Consider the following 23458-nt stretch of genomic DNA (forward strand, 5'->3'; position numbering starts at 1 on the left):
GCCTATATGGATTAGGAAAGTAGCAAGTTTTCTCCTAACACCATAAATGTCTGCCAGGTTTCCAACAATCTCTTTCTACCCTCCACTCTCCCCTCCCCTGATTTACATACTTAGCTCATGGTCCCTTGGCCATCCCCTCCATTGTTCCACTGGATTCTAACTTGCTGAACTGTACCTTGCGGCTTATAATCCGTTCTCAGTGGGATTCTGGAGTTTATAACAAACTAAAAGCTCTCCACAGCTTAACTTCCTTTCTCCTGCTTTCTTCTCTGAGGTTTCTGCATATTAAATCCCTAGCTACTTTTATTTGATTCCCTGATAATTTTTCCAGCGCTCACTTAAACGGACAATTTGCTTCCCTCCTGAGGAAGGTAGGATTGGGAGACGCAAGCACCTGAGAGGAGGAGACCAGAGGGAGACCAGACAGGGCAGGGAGGAAACTGGCTCCTCCTCCCCAGTCGCCACTGTCTTGGTTTCTCAAAGTATCAACGAGAGTCAAAGGAAAAATAATAATTTTAATTCAATTTCAGAAAAAGATGTCACGTGATTCTGGATTAGAAAACATGACAGTAAGAAGTTTGATTTTTCTGGAAACACAAGGAAAAGAAATAACCCGTAATGGAGTCAACAATAATTTTCTGGATTTTCTTCTTGCATCAAAATCTATGTATCTTCTCCCCAAGACCTGCTCCAAGAGCCAACTTAACTCTTTTTATCTCCTGCTAGCTGGGACAGGCTAATTCTCCTCCACCCCCACCCCCTCTCCTTCCAGTCACATTGTGTGGGTGCTAAAGACCCTGGGCTCTGACCAATGGACAGAATTGTCCTTTGAGCCAGCAACCCACAGGCAGTGGCACCCGAATCCCCACTCCCAGTCCCCATGGCAGAGGCCACAGAGCTGGCATTGTTTCCACTGTCTCAGGAAGAAGGAGCCAAAGGCTGACCCTCAGCATAAATCAAGGCCTAACATGGAGAGAGAAGGAAGGCTCCCAAGCCCAGAGTAGGCTGCAAGCCGGGGGCAAGAAAAGGGAGTTTTTGCAGTCATTCCATCCTTAGAAACAAGGGGAAAACTGGACCCTTTCCCACCATTATGGTTCTGTAAGGTACTCTACTGCTGAGCTCCAAGGGGACCTGCAAGCAAAGAAGGGTCTAAACAAACGAGAATAACTTTGCCCTGGCCAAAGACAAGAGTAACAAACAGGAAGACAGGTCAATGTGATAATTTGTAGGATGACGACACTGGGAACTTCAGCTCTTCACATGGCTGCCAGCCCTACAGAGGACAACACAGTAAGAACCAGGACAGCCACTCCAGACTGGTGTAGCTGGGAAATCGTCAGGCCTTTTCCTAGGTCCCACATCTGTAAAAATAAGAAAAAAAAATTTCAGCAATCAGGGTCCTGGTCACTCTCATAATTCCTTTCTCAGAAAAGAACTCAACTTAGAAACAGGTAATTTCTCTCAGCGTGATTCTAGAGAAAAGCACTTCTCCCTTATTTGTGACCTTCGCCCTCCTTGAAACCCACAATACGGTACCTGCTACCCTGTTATCCCAGTGACAGTAAAGGGAATCGATCCTCAGTCCCTATATGTAAGAACTTTCAGACTAAATAGGTAAAACTTTCCCTTGTGACAACAAAACCAGATCAAGGTTTTCTGAAGTGTGTTTCTCCAAAAACTAGTTTCTCAGAATGTTAAAAGGCGTTACATGTGGGAAAAAAAGTTCTGAGGTCAAATAAATTTGGCAACTGTTTAAATATAAGACTTCTCAAACAATTTACTAATGCACACTATTAATCTCCAAAATGGGGATATAATACATGGTTTTTTAGATATAGCCAACCTCTGAATCCTCTTTGGGAAGCAACATTTGTCCATTGGAAAACTAGTATTTTTTTACAAAATACTCTTTGGGGAATTCCCTGGTGGTCCAGCGGTTAAGACTCCACATTTCGAATGCAGGCAGTTCAATCCCTGGTGGGGGAATAATCCCACATGACTCAAGGCATGGCCAAAAAAAACACTACTCTTGGGATCTAGACTCAATTTTGTTTTGACTGGTGACATGCCCCCACCACTAAGAAATATCTTTTTAGTTAGTACCCAATGTCTGTGGGTATATATTTTATATATAAAAGCTCATGAAACAATATGCAATATTTATCAACACCTTCTGTGTTTTATTCTGTATGGTATATTCTATTTAAAGTTCTTTTTTGTTGGTAGCAACCCACTAAATACATTTTCTACCCACTGAGTCAAAAAACACAGTTTAAAAAACACTGATTTAGACTCTCTTGTGCCCTAGGGATATCAATGTATCATATTCTAAAAGCTCTCCTAGGGCAAAAGCAGAGTCTTCATGTTTCACACTTTCCACACACGACTGCATCAACACAAATAAGCCCACACTTTAAGAATGCTTCAGAGAAAAATTAGAGCCTGGAAGAAACTCAAGATGAGAAGATGTCCTTACCTCAGGTGTCAAACAGCTTCTACCTAGATAAGATTAGGAGTCAAAAAGATAAACAGTTGCTTGCTTATAAAGGAACAGTGCAGTTCAGTTGCTCAGTCGAGTCCAGCTCTTTGCAGTCCCATGGCCTGCAGCACGCCAGGCCTCCCTGTCCATCACCAACTACCAAAGCTTGCTCAAACTCATATCCATCGAGTCAGTGATGCCACCCAACCATCTCATCCTCTGTCGTCCCCTTCTCCCACCTTCAATCTTTTTCAGCATCAGGGTGGGAAATGAGTCAGTTCTTCGCATCAGGTGGCCCAAAGTATTGGAGTTTCAGCTTCAGGATTACTCCTTTCAATGAATATTCAGGAATGACTTCCTTTACGATAGACTGGTTGGATCTCCTTCCAGTCCAAGGGACTCTCAAGAGTCTTCTCCAACACCACAGTTCAAAAGCATCAATTATTTAGTGCTCAGCTTTCTTTATGGTCCAACTCCCACATCTATACACGACTATTGGAAAAACCATAGCTTCGACTAGACAGACCTTTGTTGGTGAAGTAATGTCTCTGCTTTTTAATATGCTGTCTAGGTTGGTCACAGCTTTTCTTCCAAGAAGCAAGCGTCTTTTAATTTCATGGCAGCAGTCACCATCTGCAGTGATTCTGGAGCCCAAGAAAATAGCCTCTAACTGCTTCCACTGTTTCCCCGTCTATTTGTCATGAAGTGATGAGATCAGATGCCATGATCTTAGTTTTCTGAATGTTGAGTTTTAAGCCAGCTTCTTCACTCTTTTCTTTCACTTTCATCAAGAGGCTCTTTAGTTCCTCTTCACTTTCTGCCATAAGGGTGGTGTCATCTGCCTGTCTGAGGTTACTGATGTTTCTCCCAGAAATTCTGATTCCAGCTTGTGCTTCATCCAGCCCAGCATTTCTCATGATGTACTCTGCATATAAATTAAATAAACAGGGCAACAATATACAGCCGTGACATACTCCTTCTACAATTTGGAACCAGTCTATTGTTCATGTCTGATTCTAACTGTTGTTTCTTGACCTGCATGCAGATTTCTCAGGAGGCCGGTCAAGTGGTCTGGTATTCCCATCTCTTTCAGAATTTTCCACAGTTTGCTGTGATCCACACAAAGACTTTGACACAGTCAATGAAGCAGAAGTAGACGTTTTTCTGGAACTCTCTCGCTTTTTTGATGATCCAATGGATGTTGGCAATTTGATCTCTGGTTCCCCTGCCTTTCCTAAATCCAGTTTGAACATCTGGAAGTTCTTGGTTCATGTACTACTGAAGCCTGGCTTGGAGAATTTTGAGCATTACTTTGCTTGCATGTGAGATGAATGCAATTGTGCAGTAATTTGAACATTCTTTGGCATTGCCTTTCTTGTGGATTGGAATGAAAACTGACCTTTTCCAGTCCTGTGGCCACTGCTGAGTTTTCCAAATTTGCTGGCATATTGAGTACAGCCCTTTCACAGCATCATCTTTTAGGATTTTAAATAGCTCAACTATTCCATCACCTCTACTAGCTTTGTTGATAGTGATGCTTCCTAAGGCCCACTTGACTTTGCGTTCCAGGATGTCTGGCACTAGGTGAGTGATCACAGCATCGTGGTTATCTGGGTCATGAAGATCCCTTTTGTACACTTCTCCTGTGTATTCTTGCCACCTCTTCTTAATATCTTCTGCTTCTGTTAGGTCCACATGGTTTCTGTCCTTTATTGTGCTCATCTTTGCATGAATGTTCCCCTGGTATCTCCAATTTTCTTGAAGAGATCAAGATCTCTAGCCTTTCCCAGTCTATTGTTTTCCTCTTTATCTTTGCACTGATCATTTAGGCTTTCTTATCTCTTCTTGCTATTCTTTGGAGCTCTCCATTCAGATGGGTATATCTTTCCTTTTCTCCTTTGCCTTTAGCTTCTCTTCTTTTCTCAGGTATTTGTAAGGCCTCCCCAGACAGCCATTTTGCTTTTTTGCATTTCTTTTCCTTGGGGATGGTCTTGATCCCTGTCTCCTGTACAATGTCACGAATCTCCATCCATAGTTCATCAGGCACTCTGTCTTATCAGATCTAGTCCCTTAAATCTATTTCTCACTTCCACTGTATAATCATGGGGATTTGATTTAGGTCATACCTGAATGGTCTAGTGGTTTTCCCCACTTTCTTCAATTAAAGTCTGAATTTGGCGATAAGGAGTTCATAATCTGAGCCACAGTCAGCTCCCGGTCTTGTGTTTGCTGACTGTATAGAGCTTCTCCATCTTTGGCTGCAAAGAATAGAATCAATCTGATTTTGGTATTGACCATCTGGTGATGTCCATGTGTAGAGTCTTCTCTTAAGTTATTGGAACAAGGTGTTTGCTATGACCAGTGCGTTCTCTTGGCAAAACTGTTAGCCTTTGCCCTGCTTCATTTTGTACTCCAAGGCCAAATTTGCCTGTTACTCAAAGTATCTCTTGAATTCCTACTTTTGCATTCCAGTCCCCTATGATGAAATGGACATCTTTTTTGAGTGTTAATTCTAGAAGGTCTCGTAGGTCTTCATAGAACAGTTCAACTTCAGCTTCTTCAGCATTACTGGTTGGGGCATAGACTTGGATTACTGTGATACTGAATGGTTTACCTTGGAAATGAAGAGACCATTCTGTCATTTTTGAGACTGCATCCAAGTACCGCATTTCGGACTCTTTGGTTGACTATGAGGGCTATTCCATTTCTTCTAAGGGATTCTTGCCCACAGTAGGAAATATAATGGTCATTTTAATTAAATTCACCCATTCCAGTCCATTTTAGTTCACTGATTCCTGAAATGTCGATCTTTACTTTTGCCATCTCCTGTTTGACCACTTCTAATTTACCTTGATTCATGGACCTAACAGTCCAGTATTGTTCTTTACACCAACGGACTTTACTTCCATCACCAGTCTCACCTACAGCTGGGTGTTGTTTTTGCTTTGGCTCTGTCTCTTCATTCTTTCTGGAGTTATTTCTACCCTCTTCTCCAGTAGCGTATTGGGCACCTACCAACCTGGGGAGTTCATCTTTCAGTGTCATATCTTTTTGCCTTTTCATACTATTCATGAGGCACAGTGCTTTCAAAAAAATAAAGGTACAATGCTTTACAGAAAAGTTGAGTCCTACTGGGTGGTGGTGATAGGGGGATATTCTCTAGCATACCAGAGACCCTGTCACTTCCTACTCTCTTTCATCAATTCTACCCTCCACTCCATTAGATTTTTTTTTTTTCTTTTAATGTAAGGGTAGATATGCATTTACATGAATATGAATATACAGGGAAAGTTCTGGATGTGATCTTGGAGAGACAGCAGTGAGCAGTCCTAGAGAAAGATCTTAGCTCTCTTCCCAGGAACTGAACCTGGATAGCCTGGATGAAAACCAGGAATCCTAGCCACTAGACCACCAGGGGATAGAGCCTTGTTAGATCTTCTGGCAGCACAACTGTCAAGCTCAGACTGCAAGAACTATGGACTGTCACAGAGAACAAAATCCTGTCCCACACTCAGAGCCAGGACTTGCTAGAAGAACAAACCCAAGCAGATTTAAGGGCTTAAGAAAAGCCCTGACTGAGTTCTGACATTTTATAAAATCTCTTCCCCTTCCCTCCTCCCACTCTGAGACAAAAGCAAATATATGGCAAGTCCCTGCCTGAGCCAGGATGCCAACAGAGGAAGCTGATCAGCTGATTTTATTGGAGAGCTTTGTTCCGTGGAATAAGAAGTCATTAATGGAAATGCTCTCCCTCTCTCTCCCCTTCCCCTGAGGGAAGTGAAGTCATTTTGAATCAAACTGAACACTGCCCCAGGGAACAGTTATAGATACACTTAATTTAATAGGTCATTTAGTCTCTCACTTTTCTGATTCCATTAAACTGTCTATTGGACCAGACTAAAATTCACAAAGTGCTTGTCTCTAAGCTCTAATGTGGAAGTTACAAAAGGTCAAATTAAGGCAACAACATCCAACTAACAGATGGCTCAGGGTGAGAGAGAATGGAAAACCATAAAGAAGGAAGCTGTAATTATCTTCCTGACAAAGGAAGCAAGACCAGGGGTAGGGAGACCACAAAATATCAACCTTAAAGTGCTGTAGGAGAGATTGATCCCTGAGCTGGGGCAGGTTTGATTCCTTAAAAAAAAGAAGGGGACACCAGTTTGAACTGACCCCAAGCTCATGTAGGAGGCAACTTGGACAGAGTTTAGGCTGTCAAAAGATTTCTAAACCCAATACTGAGATCCTAGAGACTCGGTTTCTTGTTGAAGCTGGTCCTATTCTAATAGTTCAAAACAAATAAAAAACAAAAGCAGTTAACATAATCCAATATCAAGGTAATAATAATCAGTATACTTGACTCCAGATTTGTCACTCTGACTTGATGGGAAGATCAAGACTGAAAGCCGTAACTATGTTACCTAGTTCATAAATGAACCTCCAATGTCTACAACAGTGCCTGACACAACAGGTAACAATTTCTGTCTGATAAATATGCCTTCTATGCCAGATATGTGGCCTGGCTTCAGGGGTCTCTTTTAGTAATGACCCTATTAAAACTGGAAGAGTTCACGGAGACCCTGAAAGCATCTGCCAGGTCTATGTCCAGTGCACAGCTACATCACCAGCTGTGCTGCCTGGCAGGGCCCAGGCAATCTAGTTTAGCTTTGTCCAAGAGGCCCTTGAGCAAACATCCAGCACAACTAACTTTAAGAACAGTACTAAACCCAGACCAGGTACAAGAATCTGAGCCTCTCCATTCCTTTCACCTAGAAAATGTACAGGTCTACAATTAACTTACCAAGTGTCGGATCCCATTCCAGGTGTGATACATGAGAGGGAAGACAAGTGCAAATTTGGCTGTGTGGATCAGTGCTGGCCCCAAACACAGGGACTTCACAAATTCCAAATGAGACTCAAAGCTCCCAGGGACCAAGAGGGCCGACAAGCCAAAAAGAGAGACTCCTGAGGAGAAACAAAGTAAGCCCATCACAGCGGTCCATCAGCTACAACCAATAAAACACATAAAACTTGTTTCTATGACAGCCCCTACCACTTCACACAATTCTAAACCAATTTAAAATGGGGAAGATTTAAACTAATGTTCACATGTGTAGGAGAAAGGTTCCGTGGAATCTGACTCCAGTCTGTTAAATTTACAATATATATTTTAGCATCTTAATCCTCATCCAACATAGCTCTCTATAAAAACTTTACCCACCACTTTAGACGTCACCACTGCTGTATCTGTATCATCTCAGTAAGAAAAAATAAAAACACTATACTCAGTTCAAGGAAAAGACTGAAAAAAAATTTTTTTTAATCAATCAAATCTCTACCACACAAAAATTTTACTCAAAATGAATCAGAGACCTAAATGTAAGACTCAAAACCATAAAACCAAAAGAACACAGGAGTAAATCTTTAGGACTTTGGATCAGCAGTGGTTTCTTAGATACGACACCAAACCAGAAGCAACAAAATAATAAATTGGAGTTCATCAAAACTAAACACCTTTTGGGGCCATCCATTTCTCCATTAGTCTGGAAGAACGCTGATGCTGAGAATAATTACCGTGGCTAAACTTCAGATTGTTGGAGCATTCACCGTATTCCGGGGGGGGCAGCTCTCTATAAATTTGCTGTGGCTGAAGCAAGAAAGCAAGCATATACAGACTACTATAGAAATTATGATTCCATGAACGATTTTTGAGGAGATGAAGAAGGCTGGTATCTTTCAGAGTGCAAAGTGATTTCACAGTGTAAAGAATTTCTTTAGGTTGAGTTCCATGGAAGTTTTGTCACTGAACTGTAATCTGAACTATGAAACTATGACATAAGAATAATGGAATAAGGAATAATTTGTGTTGATAAATCAACAAATACTATGGAAAAAAATAAAAAACTTTTGTGCTACAAGCAATGCCAACAAGAAAGTAAAAAGACAACATATACAATGAGAGAAAATTTTTGCACATTGTTATGTCTGATAAGGGACTTGAATACAGAATATATTAAAGACCCTTACAGCTCAACAATAAAAAGGCAACCTAATTTAAAAACGGGCAGAGGATGTGAATAAGTCTCTCTCCAAAGAAGTAAAAGGTCCATAAGTATATGAAAAGATGCTCAATACCATTAGTCACTAGGGAAATGCAAATCAAAACTATGAGAAGCCACTTCACACCCACTAGAAGGCTATATACAGTTAGTGCTCCATACCCATGGGTTCTGCATCCAAATGAATTTAAATGGAAAATATTAGAAAAAAGATTCCAGGACTTTCCTGGTGATCCAGTGGTTAAGAATCTAGCTACCAATGCAAAGGACACAGGTTCAACCCCTGGCCCAGGAAGACCCTAGATACTAGAAAACACTTCTCAGAAATGTTTTGCTTTCCCTCAGGGCATGAATACTCCTGCCACCCCACCCCCTAGAGGCTGCAGGGGGGGCAGACAGGCAGAGTATATCATGAGATTAGTTTGACAACACTTTAGATAAAACAACAATCAGGTGCTGCCAACCTGAGTTTTAATCATCATTTGAACAGATTCACCAAGGCCCTTTTAGATATTTTCATTTTCTTTTGCAGTGATATCTACAGGGGTTTACTGGGAAGAAGTATCAAAGTTTACAATGGCTTCTGGAAGTGCCAATAGGATTTACTGACAATATGCACAGTTCTTTGTGCTGCAGCACTTAATTGCAGAGAAGTAGGCTGAAGTCAGTCTTGGCAGTCAATAGAAAGCACTATTTAATTTTTCTTAGTGATTAGATGGGACAGTCAATGTCTTTGTTTTCCCAATTTAAATTGTTTAGCTGTTAGAACAGGTTCTAGGAGGACAGTCTATTTTCTGCTTCCCAGTAAACTAAACATTAAGAAGAGGACTTGGGAAATTCCATACTTAGTTTCTTCTCACATACTTTTCATTTGTAAAGAGAGAGCTTTGGCCAACCTGTGACTGAATTAACTGACTGATATTCTGTGTTTGAAGCTGTGACACAATAAGAAATACACCTGTGGTCTTTTCCCCAAATCCTGGTACACAGCTCCAAAACTCTTGGAGTCAGAGTTTTTTGTATACTAATGAGATGGCTGGAAGCTGGGGGAGCCTAGACAGCTTCAGGATGGGGGCTAGCTGCCAGGAAGACCAAAGCATGATTTGAGGATTGGGACTTTTAGTCCCATACATCCCTCCCGTTCCCTGTCTACTCCCCACTTCCTCTCACTACATACACACGCCTGGGAGTGGCTGGTGATCGAGCTAATGACCAATGGCCAATGATTAATCAATCTTGCCTAGGCACTGAAGCCACCATAAACTATAGGATTTGGACAGCTTCTAGGTTACTGAACACAAGGATGTTCTAAGAGGGTGTTGTACCCAGAGAGGGCAGGGAAGCTTCACACACACTTTCCTCGCTGTTCCTGTATACCTTACCCTGTGTTATCTCCTCCATTGGTTTTTATTTTATTTTGAAAACCAGTATGTCTAAATAAAGTGTCTTCCTGAGTTATGGTGAGCTCTTCTAGTAAATTATCAAAACTGAGGAAGGGGTCATGGGAACCCTGGTTTACCGCTGCAACTTTATATATATATAATTCTCAAAGTCCTAGCTAGGCATTATAAGCAGAAAAGGAAGTGATGAGATAGTAGCTAGTTAGTGACAAAGTTGGAACTGAACTCAGAAATATCCAAAGTTTGTGCTTTTTCTCTACACTGTCTCAGTTGGGAATGGCCAGGGTGTAACACATCACATCTGAGAATCAGTAACTCATGCCCCATCTCAGAAAAGCCCAGAAAAACAAAACAGGGATCTCAGAGTTCCATTAGTCACTTTATAATCTGGCGGTTCTTTGGCTTTTCTAGAAAAGAGTGACTACCTGAGCAGGTTTGCCTACACAGTCAAGTGACCTCTCACTGAAGTTCTGGTTTTCAATCTGACCTATTTTTAAAGACTATCCAGAATACTCAGGACCATTCTTCTTCCCATTCAAGTTAACTGTACAATTTATTTACAGCTGTGTTCTTCTAACATATCTGTTGTTCGGCATTCATTCATTTCATTGCTGTACGTTGCATTTTGATTACCCTTTCCCAGTCTTATTCACATTGCAGCTTCAGCTACCTGCCATTTTCAAGGAATTTACAAGTATTTTAATCCCTTACAGAACCTAAGCAATGGAAAAGTGTTACTGGCTTCTTTTTCCATCTTGTAAAGAACTGCTTGTAAAGTTCTTCCTCAATAAATTCTATTTAAAGTCAAACTAGTATCATCATGCTTTTTTAGTTCAACATGCTCTTCAGAGTATCAGCCACAAAATCTCTACAGTATGAATAAACACCTAATCATGGATTTGTCTAGCCCAGTTTGTTCTGTTACTGAAACAAATGAGAATGTAAACCCTTTTTGATTTCTTATGGGATCAAGTTCCAACTTCTGGACACAGCGGTCAAAGTCCTTTACAGTCCAGGACACTTCCCAGCCTTATCTTTTGCCACTTTTTCCATAACACAACTCTTAAACAAGTGGATCTAGTTATCATTATCCAACCTTATCTTCTGCCACTTTCGTAACACAGCTCTTAAACAAGCAGATCTACTTATCATCATCCAAGATTCTGGATGCTTTGCAAACCCTGTGCCTTTGCATCCGGTGGCTTCTCTGTCGGAACACCCTTCTCTCCCTCCGTTTCATGAATTCTCCCACCCGTTCTTCTTTCAAGATCTCCAACTCCTGCAGAGTTGGTCTCATTTCTGGGACCTCGTATCTCTATTAAAAAATTATCCCAGTGCATTACAAATATTTATTTGTCTTATTCCTTAGACTCTTTTACCCTTGAGGGTAGACGCTTTTATCACTATCCAATTTCTAATGCATGACAGAAGATTAATTAGAAGTTAGGAGGAACTGGCTCCAAATAGGAAAAGGAGTACATCAAGGCTATATATTGTCACTCTGCTCATTTAACTTATATGCAGAGTACATCATGAAAAACGTTGGGCTGGAAGAAGCACAAACTGGAATTAAGATTGCCAGGAGAAATATCAATAACCTCAGATATGCAGATGACACCACTCTTATGGCAGAAAGTGAAGAAGAACTGAAGAGCCTCTTGATGAAAGTGAAAGAGGAGAGTCAAGAGTTGGCTTAAAGCGCAACATTCAGAAAACTAAGATCATGGCATCTGGTCCCATCACTTCATGGCAAACAGATGTGGAAACAGTGGAAACAGTGGCTGACTTTATTTTTCTGGGCTCCAAAATCACTGCAGATGGTGACTGCAGCCATGAAATTAAAAGACGCTTACTCCTTGGAAGGAAAGTTATGACCAACCTAGAAAGCATATTTAAAAGCAGACATTGTTTTGTCAACAAACATCCATCTAGTCAAGGCTATGGTTTTTCCAGTGGTCATGTATGGATATGAGAGTTGGATTATAAAGAAAGCTGAGTGCCGAAGAATTAATGCTTTTGAACTGTGGTGTTGGAGAAGACTCTTGAGAGTCCCAAGGAGACTGCAAGGAGATCCAACCTAGTCCATCCTAAAGGAGATCAGTCCTGGGTGTTCACTGGAAGGACTGATGTTGAAGCTGAAACTCCAAAACTTTGGCCACCTGATGCGGAAAGCTGACTCATTTGAAAAGACCCTGATGCTGGGAAAGATTGAGGGCAGGAGGAGAAAGGGACAACAGAGGATGAGATGGTTGGATCTCACCACCAACTCAATGGACATGGGTTTGGGTGGACTCTGGGAGTTGGTGATGGACAGGGAGGCCTGGAGTGTGCGGTTCATGGGGTCGCAAAGAGTCGGACATGACTGAGCGACTGAACTGACTGAGGAGGAGCAAACATTTCTGAACTGACCACCATAAGCAAAGTGACTGACATGGTTGCATTCATTTAGCCTAAAAATCATTGGAAGGACAAGAGCAGTTTGTTTATTAGGTTAATAGTTTCCATTACTGGGCTTCACTGGTGGCTGAGAAGGTAAAGAACCTGCCTGCAATTAAGGAGACCCAGGTTTGATCCCTGGGTTGGGAAGATTCCCTGGAAAAGGTAATGGCTACTCACGACAGTATTCTTACCATGGACAGAGGAGCCTGGCAGGCTATGGTCCATGGAGTTGCAGAGCTGGGCACGACTGAGTGACTAAGACACTCATAGAAGCACCCACTGAGTGCTAGAGGATATGAATGGTAAATAAGGTAGATGCAGGTCCTACTCTCTGAAGAGTTTACAGTCTAATAAAAGAGATTTATAAAAAGCTGTGAAGAAACAGTGCAATAAGAACTGTGAAGGAACAGTGTTGCAAAACTGAAAACTAATAACAGAACTAGAAACAAACCAGAGCTACTACTTTAGATATGGTGGTAAGTAAAGTATACTTTGAGCTGCCAATTTTGTGGAGATCGACGAAATAAGAAGGAACTAACCACACACTCTGTAGCAAGAGGTAGGAGTGGGCACTTCAGATCAAGGGAATAAAACATGCAATGACTCTGGTATGAGAAAGAGTTTTACCTGTTCCAAAGAATTCAAACACAAGTGTGGCCAGAACAGAGTAAGCAAGGGGAGAAATGGCAGGATGACTTAGGCAAGGGCCAGATCAGGTAGAGCATTTTAGGTCACGGTGGAGAGTTTTTAATCTAAGTGCAAAGGCAAATACTGTAATAGGAAGATCCTAAGTGTGACTTGATTCAGTTTATCTTCAAGAGATTTTTATTGTTCTTGCTGTTGTGTGAAAAATAGACTGGAGGAGTGCCACAAGATTGCAATGATCACAGCTGCTGGGACTGACTTCATTTCAGGTCAAATGATCCAATTCTTCTCGCCATTTGGTCCAGTACACGCCATCTTCCAAGAGACTACTGCTATCAAATTTATCGTGCTTCTCATCCCTGTTTTCCTAAGTCAACATCCAAAGTGTAGTTTCTTGAAATCCCATCAACTCTGGAATAGGCATTATTAATATTTTAAAGCAAGGAATTAACAGAGGCTTAGAGAGGTAACTAAGTTGCCTAAATCATCCACCTAGCAAAAATCTGTTCCAGTTTTGAAGTAGGGACTTTCTTTAAGGGAAACATGGTAACTACTATTTTACAGCAATCAGCTACTGTTACGGAATTAAGGGGAAAGGTTTGGGAAGAAGGGTATTCATGCTAAAAAATACAAGATCATTCAAAGGGGTAAAAACAGAAAAAAATAATTATTAAGTTCAGCTGTGAAAAAAATACATACAACTTTAGCCATAAGTAGTAAACTAATATTTCTTTACACTATAGTCTATGAAAGAGTCAATACCCTCTTTTTTCATTCAGTAGCGATAAATATACTGAGATAATAATGGAACTATGTGCACACTCAGTCCTGTCCTACTCTATGAATTTATAGTTAGAATAGGCTAATCCTAAAATTTATCCTATTATTTACATGCAAGCACGTTAAAAATCAGAAACTGTACAGATTCTCAGACAACACCAATCATCCTTATACCTGGATTCCGTTATTACTTTACCAACCAAAGAAAAGGTAACACAGGAATAATAACACTGGATCTTAAGATAGGAGTTCCTATCCTTACTTGATTACCAACAAAACTAATCTAATTTTGAATCACAGACTGAGTTTTAGATAATTTCTCCAATGTCTCAGCAGTAGCTTCCTAAATGCAGGATCCCTATACTTGAGCCACTAGTCCTGTTGATGACCACTTCAGTAAAAACATACTCTATGGAAGACTAGGAGGGACCCCAAAGGATATTACAAAAAACAAATGCTGCAGCTGTATTTCATATTATATAAATAAACAAACAGAAATTGTGGTTTGTTACCAGGGTCTTTTGAGAATGGAGAATGAGTTAGTATTTCTGTACTTGATCAATTCCAGGTGACGAAAAATGGGTGTTAAAACAGATTTTCTGAAAGAATAGGGTTGATGATTAACCTTGGACTGTGTTTGGTCAATGTTCAGTCAGCCAGGCTATCTCCATTATATTTTTGTTATCTGTTCTCTGTAATGTCAATAAATGTAATATCAGGACTTGCTAGGAATAGTTTAAAAACTGGATAAGAAAAAATAAGAAAAATTTTTTAAAAAGAAAAAAAAAAACTGGTTAAGAAAAGAACCTGAGCTTTGTGGGAACTCATAATTAACAGTTAAAGAAATGAATAAACAATAAGCTTCAATGGACTTATCGTTTTCTCTAAATCAAGCTGCTGAGTTGCAAAGGAGGCACTATCAAGAGCCACAGAAATAGCAAAGTTTTTCAAAGAAATAATGTGTGTATGTGTTTGTGTGTTCATATGCAGAAAAAACACACATACATACCTGCACTCAAGGCAATACCAGTGCCACGGTGGCAAATGGACATCGCCATGGGAAGAGACCAGCTGAAAAGAAACACACAAAGGCAATTTATAAGAGGAATAGAGGACACCATTGTAGAGAATCTATCTTGGAAAAGAAAATATAAACTACTTTGGAAATAGGCAACTATTTATCACAAAGCAAAACCAAACAGCTTTCATATTCCTGTGTTTCCACTCTCCAGTTTAAAAGTAAGAAAATGATTTATTTAAGAAGTCCCCCCCTTTCTAGACTGCATCACTAACAGAGATGAGAAATTAATTAAGACTCAAATTCCTTTCATAAAAGAAAGAACATGGGTCAAAAACATCAGTTAAAGTTGCATACAGTTAGAAAATAAACACTAGAATACAACCATCTGGGTCCTTCCTGTCCTCCAGTAGTAAGACAGAAGTAGAAGAAAACTTGATTTTTATTTATCTACTGTTTCATATAACATAGTCATCCATGAACTTTATTATCATATAACCAAAAATATCCAAATTGAGCATATCGTTCATTCCCTAGTAAATTACTTATCTCAAATTTAAAATCTAATTTTGCTGGATTTAGTATATATTTCTTATATCCACAGGTGTTTTGAAACACTCCATCATCAAACCCTTTTAAAAATCATGTTCTCGAATCTGTCTGTCTGCCAATGCTTTTCCTTAGAAGGATAACCAATACTTATATAATCTGGACCTAGTTCTCTTGCTCAAGAGAGAAATGGAAAGACCAGGCATCTTTGGATAAAGTTAACATTCATCCTGGAAAGTCAGCTTAGATAGAGAATGTTGAGCATAATCAGACTACATAATCCACACTCCAAAGGAAAGGAATTCCAGCAGATTGAAAAGATCATGAAAAGAAAGTCTATGTAATAAAAATGGTCACAATAATAAGTGTAATAAATAATGTCTATGTAATAAAAATGGTCTCAATAATAAGTGTAATAAATGTCTCTGTAAAAAAAACTATGGTAAAAAACGGTCACAGTATTAAAAAAAAAGAATGTCTAAAGAAATCAAGAAAACTGGCTAGACACCACTCTAGATCAACTCAGACTAACAAGATAAATATAAAAGGCAGAAGAAGAGCCTCATAACAAAGGACAATCAGAGAACAATGGCATAATTTGATCAGAAGAATCAGGAGACTAAAACCCAGAATGAGCTGAGGCTTGCAAAAATGTCAAGGACAACAAAAAGGGGCTTTTAAGATTGTACTCAGGGAAAGAAAGCCTCCTAACTGGGGTTGACAATTTATGTTAATGGATGACAGAATGCAAAGCAGATTGCTCAACTACTTTATTTGTCAAAGAGAATGATTATCAGACTATAAAAGACAGAACAAATATTGATTTGAGAGAACTGGGGGGAAAAAAGCAGGGAAATTATAAGACATTACTTTGCATTCCAAATGCACTTAGGACTCCCGGCCAGATGAATTAAATCCCAAGAGCTAACACATGAAATATAACCATTGATCTTGTAAGAAATACTGAAATGGAAAATGGGAGTGATATGAAGTCAAATGTTAACCTAACTTTAAAAAATGGTTAAAATCATAGACTGGTTAGCCTAGTACCAAGCTGCTAAAGGAAATTTTATTTTCTAAATAATCATGATAGTATTTCCAGTCCCATATGATCTAGCATCTTGTCACTCCTCATCACACCGTATTTATATTTAGCTCCTTGACTCTGGGCAGGACTTCATGACTGACTGCCTCAAGATACAGAGCACAGCAGATCTGGCACTGCATGACTTCCAAATCACTTGCACTCCTTCCATCCCTTTATCCTTCTCTCATGCTGTAAGGAAGCCTGAAATAAGTCTATGCAAAGAGACCAAGTAGAAAGATCCATGCAGAGAGAAAACGAAGGCTCCTCTAAAAGCCAGAATCAATCCAAAACATGTGAGTAAACGAATCTTCAAATTATTTCACCCCAGTTTGTGTTTTCTCGTTGAGGCCTCAGAAGTCATGGGGCAGAGACTAATAGGTCACCCCCACTATTTCCTTCTGAATATTATGTAAGAGTCTAGCACAGAAAATCAAGACTGATTTAACTCAGAGAAAAGTGACGACTAGAAGCCAGTAAGATTTTCTTTAGGAACATTTTTTTTTCTGGAAACACTGAGATCCTTTTCAACACAGGTTATATCTTATTCACCTTTGTATTTCAACTTCAAAAAAAATACTAGGCACACTGAGCAATTAACAAACATCTGATTTGAAGAGTGCTAATTTTTTTCCCTTTTTTTGACTGTTAGAATATTAACCAATAAAAAGCTAGAGACACAGGATATGTGAATTTCAGCAAGTGATCTAACAATCATACTGTAAACAATACTATCAAAAAAGCAAAAAGCAAAGAAGATATATAAATGCCCAGGTAAATATATGAAAAGATGTTCAACATCACCAATCATCAGAGAAACGCACATCGAAATCACAATGAAATACGTCTTCACATTCATTAGGATGGTTATTATTAAAACAACAATAGAAACAGGGAATCACAAGTGTTGGTGGGGATGTGGAACACCTGGAACCCTTGTGCACACTGCTGGTGGAAATGCAAACAGCACTACTGCCCCTATGGCCAATACACTGTTGTCTGAAAAAGCTAAGCACAGAATTTCCATAATCCAGCAATGCCACTTCTAGGAGATAGCCCCAAAGAATTCAAAGCAGAGGTTCAGAGAGATATCTGTGTGTCCATGTTCATAGCAGCATTATTCACAATAGCCAAAAGATAGAAACAATCCAAATGAATGGATAAGCAAAATGTGGTAAATATGTACAATGGGATATTATTCAGCCTTAAAAAGAAATGGAATTCTGATAGATTCTTCAACACAGGTTAACCTTGAGAACATTATGCCAGATGCAATAAGCCAGATACAAAAGGACAAACATCATGTGATTCTACTTTATGAGGTCCCTGGTGGCTCAGAGGGTAAAGAATCCACCTGCAATGTGGGAGACCTGGGTTCGATCCCCGAGTTGGGAAGATCCCCTGGAGAAGGAAACAGCAACACACTGCAATATTCTTGCCTGCAGAATCCCCGTGGACAGAGAACCCTGGTGGGCTACAGTCCATGGGGTCGCAAAGAGTCAGACACAACTGAGTAACTAAGCACAACATACAGCGTAGTCAAATTTATAAAGACGGAAGCTCAAACGGTGGTTGCCAGGGACCGGGGGAATGGGGATTATTGTACAGAGTTTTGGTTTAGGAAGATGAAAAGATTCTGGAGATGAACAGTAGGGATGGTTGCACAACGTGAATGTACTTAATGCCACTGAATTGTACACTTAAAAATCAATAAATCAATAAACTGGTAAATTTTGTTATGTATATTTTACCACAAATTTTAAACAAGGTTAAAAGGCAACCCAATATAAAAATGAACATAGGGCTTGAATATTCATTTCTCTAAAGAAGATACACAGGTGGCCAGTAAACACATGAAAAGACGTTCAACATCAAAAAAAGGTCATCAGAGGAAAAAAAAAAAAGGCTTAGATCTATTTTATATAGTTTATGGTAGAACTAGAACCACTGTGCAGAAGATACCAGTTACAGTAAGTTCAATAAAATAAGGGTCTTTCTGATAATAAGAGAAATTTCCAAACTGGAAAAGGGTGATGTGAGTTTCTTGTCACTGGAGGCATGCAAGCATAAGTAGACATTTGTTTATGAAAATATTGCAGAGGAAATTTACTCATTTGTGGCTTTTAAACGTTTTTCTTTTTTTGAGTAGCACCCTTCCTTCAAAAGCAAAATCCTTAAAGTCAAGCTGCTTTGGTTATAGCCAGGTCTAAGGGCCTACAGTACAATCTGCATGTTGGCCACCCCCACACAACCACCCACAGAAGTGGGTAGCTGTGATACTTAATGGAGTACCCCAAGCCCCAAGCAGCACTCTTAGAACCAATGTGGTTGAAAATTAAATTAAAATCTAAGAACTCTTCCAACTATAAATTTTTAAAATATTTTTCTAACATCTTTTAAAATGACTTGTTTTCCTGAAAATGTAATTCCCTATATATACTTTTGCTTTGATAATGACAATTTACTAAGAGATAAAGAATACTTCAGAAAGGCTAACTTAACCATATTATTTCCATGCTACCTCCAAAAATTTATAAAAGTTAGTAACAGAAAATATGACTCCAGATATCTCAGATAGACAGCCCCATGTTTTCTGCTATTTCTTTTTTTTTTCCATGAGTATGTCTAGAGTTTCATCATCAGAAGAGCAAAGTAGTTTAAGTCTCATCCCACTAGCTTATTATCATTTGTTAATATGACTTGTGAAAAAAGGCCAGAGCTTTAAATATAAACTCAAGATAATTTGACAAGTTCTTCTTCATTATAATCCTCTCCCAAATCTTTCATCTTAAAAAAAGTTTTACCATAAAGTAGCAAAGATTGAGATCACTTATTCATCTTCTGTTTTAGTAGACTGTCCAATTTCTACAATCAGAATTATTTCAGGAATCTAGTTTGGAAAAAATCTGAAGGGTTGTGGTATTTGTGGAGGTGGTTAAAAAATGACCAGCTTCCCTGGCAGGAACTCAAGAAAATACGGTAACAGAACTCAAGATGCTTTGCTGGGTTAGGAGTTTTTTTGGGAAGACACTAGCATAACAGCCATCAATGCTACTTCTGAGGACAACCAATTAACAGAAATAGATGTACATATACGTATATACTTATATATACACATGTACATGTATGTTTGTGTGTGTGTGTTTGTACATATATATCATAGCTCTGTTAGAAAAAGTCTAGAAGCAATGATATCCTGTTAGCAGTGAGCACATCTAGCACCCAGATCTTGATTTCACAGGAGTCATCTTGAAAAATTTCCACCAGCCAAGTCTGGGACAATCTGAACATCAAAATAAATCAGTGAAAATAAATCAGATGTAACTGATTTAACAGTGTAACTGATAAAACAGTGTACACTGTAACAGTGTAACTCTGGGCAAAGTAAGAATTGTGAAGTAATGTGGTGGTGGGGGAGAGTGTGTGTGTGTGTAAAACATATCTGTTTCTGAACCCTTATCAATCTCCTCACTGATACGAGTGCTAGGAGGATCTTTTTATTTGGTCTTTGACTCTGGTTCCCAACACCCAGTTCCTAAATCCCTTAGAATTTCCTGGGAAGTAAGAGTGATCTCTGTTCTAAGCAGGTAACTCTGGATGGGGGCTGGTTGCCAGAAAGACTAACCCGTGACCAGAAGCTTGGACCTTTCTGCCCCACCCACCTCCATCCAGGGAGGGAAGGGCTAGAGATTAAGTTAATAACTGATCATAGCTACATGATGAAGCCTCCATAAAAACTGCCAAAGTACAGGGTTTGGGAAGCTTTCAGATTGGTAAATACATCCACATATCAGAAGGATAAGCACCCCAATTCCATGGAGACAGAAGCTCCTGTGCTCAGGATCCTTCTAGACACAGAGGGACCTAAAAGGGCACCTGGCTATTCATCTGTATCATCTGTAATATCCTTTATAATCATAGTAAACTTAAGTAAATGTTTCCAAGTTTCTTGAGCCATTTAAACAAATTACTGAACCCAAGGAGGAGGTTGTGAGAACTACTGATTTATAGTTGGTTAGTTAGAAGTACCAGGTGGCGCTAGTGGTAAAAAACCTGCCTGCCAATGCAGCAGACATTAAGAGACACGCATTCGATCCCTGGGTCAGGAAGAACCCCTGGAGAAGGGAATGGCTCCCCACTCCAGTATTCTTGCCTAAAGAATCTCATGGACCGAGGAGCCTGGCAGGCTACAGTCCATGGGGTCGTGAACAGTCAGACACGACTGAGCAACTAACACTTTCAGTTAGAAGTACAAGTAAAAAGCTGGGGTTTGGGACTGGCATCTGAAGTGGGAGGCAGTCTTGTGGGACCGGACCCCTACCTGTGGAGTTTGTGCTAATTCTAAGTAGTTAAACAACTAAATGTAATACATGATCCTCAGTTGGATCCTGGACCTATAAAGGACATTTTTGGGACAACTGGTAAAATCTGAATGGGATCTGAGGATTAGGTGATTAACACAAGATCAATGTTAATTTTCTGACTGTGATGGCAATAGTACAGAGAGTTTCCTCAAATTTAAGAAACATACACTCAAGTATTAAGGGACTGCAGCAGGCAGAAAGATGTCCACATTCTAATTCCTGAAACTTGTGACTATTTTAAAAAGCAAAGGGAAATTAAGGTTACAAGTGAAATTAAAGTTGCTAATAACCTCACCTTAAGATAAGAAGGCTATCCTGGATTATCTGGATGGGCCCAATATAATTAAAACAAAAGGTCCTTAAAAGTGGAAGGAGCTGGCAGAAGGAGGGAGTCAGGGAAGAAATGTGACAATGAAGCAAGTTCAAAGTGATATGATGGGAGAACCTGACATACCACTGCTGGTTTTGAAGATGGAGGAAACAGGTTCCAAGCCAAGGAATTCAGAACAGCCTTCAGAAGGTGGAGAAAGTAACGAAACAGATTCTCTCCCAGAGCCTCCAGAAATGAATCCAGCCCTGCCAACACCTTAATTTTAGCCCTGTAAGACCTAAGCCAGACTCTGAACTACAGGACTGTAAGATAACAAATGTGTTATTTTCCGTTACCAAGTTTGTGATCGCTTATGACAGCAGCAACAGAAAACTAACACAGGAGTAATGAGTATCATCGTGGCTGCACTTTTTAAAACTCATTCAGACATGTTAACACACTGGGAGTCTGCATAAAGGTATACAGTAACACAGCACACTATTTCTGCAATATTTATGCAAATCTGAAATGATTTCAAAATAATCTTTTTTAATTACCAGGAATTACATTTTGACTTACCTCCAGAACTTTCCCCTGCTACTACTGGTCCCAGAGCCCTTACCTGTAGATGCTGATATGGGGAGACAAAGGGCGGTTTGAACTAGTGTTCTTCTTCCAGAACCTCTCCATTTCTTCTTTGGCTGTGGTTCCCAAAGGAACAGCACTAAAATAAAACCAAAAGGTTAAATGATTAAAAGTAAACTTGGTTTAAAATTTTACATAATAAAAAAGTTAAAGGTAAGCTGGGCTAGATGAACCCATATATTAAGAAAACATGTCTGTCCACTCTTTCTGCCAAGTATGACTCAGCTACTAATAACCTCAACCACCCAATGAGGTCATATTAGAGAGCAACTCTTCTTTTCAATCCCCCACCACCCAAGTACAGTAATGGAAGATTAATGTTCTTGTTGGGCAGCGGGGCAAATACAGTATTTCAAAACCATTTACATATCACCCAGGTCATGTGTGATATCTCATACATTACCACCTGCTCTCATCCAGCTCTTCAAGATTCCTTTCCAAGTTCTCAAAAATTGAGAACTAGATTCAGTTCAGTACCTCTAAACAGTTTCATGATTTTTCTTGTCACTAGGCTAGGCTGATGAAACTAAAAGAAGAGAATGAAACAGGTGGCTTAAAACTCAACATTCAGAAAACTAAGATCACGGCATCTGGTCCCATCACTTCATGGCAAACAGATGGGGAAACAATGGAAACAGTGAGAGACTTTATTTTGGGGGGCTCCAAAATCACTGCAGATGGTGACTGCAGCCATGAAATTCAAAGACACTTGCTCCTTGGAAGAAAAGTTATGATCAACCTAGACAGCATATTAAAAAGCAGAGACATTACTTTGCCAACAAAGGTCCATCTAGTCAAAGCTATGGTTTTTCCAGTAGTCATGTATGGATGTGAGAGGTTGACTATAAAGAAACCTGAGCACTGTAGAATTGATGCTTTTGAACTGTGGTGTTGGAGAAGACTCTTGAGAGTCCCTTGGACTGCAAGGAGACCCAACCAGTCCATCCTAAAGGAAATCAGTCCTGAATATTCATTGGAAGGACTGAGGCTGAAGCTGAAACTCCAATATTTTGGCCACCTGATGTGAAGAACTGACTGATTTGAAAAGATCCTAATGCTGGGAAAGACTGAAGGCAGGAGAAAAGGGGACGACAGAGGATTAGATGGTTGGATGGCATCACCAACTCCATGGACGTGAGTTTGAGTAAGCTCCAGGAGTTGGTGATGGACAGGGAAGCCTGGCGTACTGCAGTCCATGGGGTTGCAAACAGTTAGATATGACTGAGCGACTGAACTGAACTGAGGCTAGACTGAAGCCAATTCTTAGACAGCTATGTTCAACAATTTAATTTACTATGTATCTACATTAAACATGATCCATCCCGCTCAAGAAAAACATTTCCCTATATATTACTTATAAATTACAGAAGTTAAAAACAGTGACTCCATACTGGGAAAAAACTTAGCAAACATTTCTGTATTCAAATGGCCAAAGTTAAAATCACTGATAATGGGACAAATGACATCAGATGTCCCTGATGTAATATACTGAGGATAAAACATCATTAATATATTACTCCTGCCAAAAATGCATAACCTAAATCATTAGAAAACAATCAGACAAATCTAACTTGAGAGAAACTCTGAAAAATAACTGACCTGTATTTTTGAAAAAAGTCAATGATACAAAAGACAGAGAAGGCTACGAAACAGATTAAAGGATACTACAGAAATAAGACAACTAAA

General features: G+C 39.6%; 1 protein-coding gene across 5 annotated transcripts in view; it reads right to left on the minus strand.

Annotated features, from left to right (window-relative positions):
* Positions 1 to 520: 520 nt before the first annotated feature.
* The window catches only part of SDHC (succinate dehydrogenase complex subunit C), a 29987-nt gene continuing 7049 nt past the window's right edge, over positions 521 to 23458 (minus strand). The window contains exons 2-5 of one of the 5 annotated variants that reach the window (XM_068964681.1): positions 21750 to 21851; positions 14818 to 14873; positions 7281 to 7444; positions 521 to 1361 (exon numbers count right to left, since the gene is read on the minus strand). In XM_068964681.1, the coding sequence (XP_068820782.1) occupies positions 1257 to 1361; positions 7281 to 7444; positions 14818 to 14873; positions 21750 to 21851 (427 nt within the window). In that variant the 3' untranslated portion in view covers positions 521 to 1256. Of the gene's footprint in view, positions 1362 to 7280; positions 7445 to 14811; positions 14874 to 21749; positions 21852 to 23458 lie in introns of all 5 variants that reach the window. The other 4 variants (XM_068964680.1, XM_068964679.1, XM_068964684.1 and 1 more) reach the window with 4 other exon arrangements.

The sequence above is a fragment of the Capricornis sumatraensis genome, chromosome 2 (assembly GCF_032405125.1).
Source record: "Capricornis sumatraensis isolate serow.1 chromosome 2, serow.2, whole genome shotgun sequence".
NCBI lineage: Eukaryota > Metazoa > Chordata > Mammalia > Artiodactyla > Bovidae > Capricornis > Capricornis sumatraensis.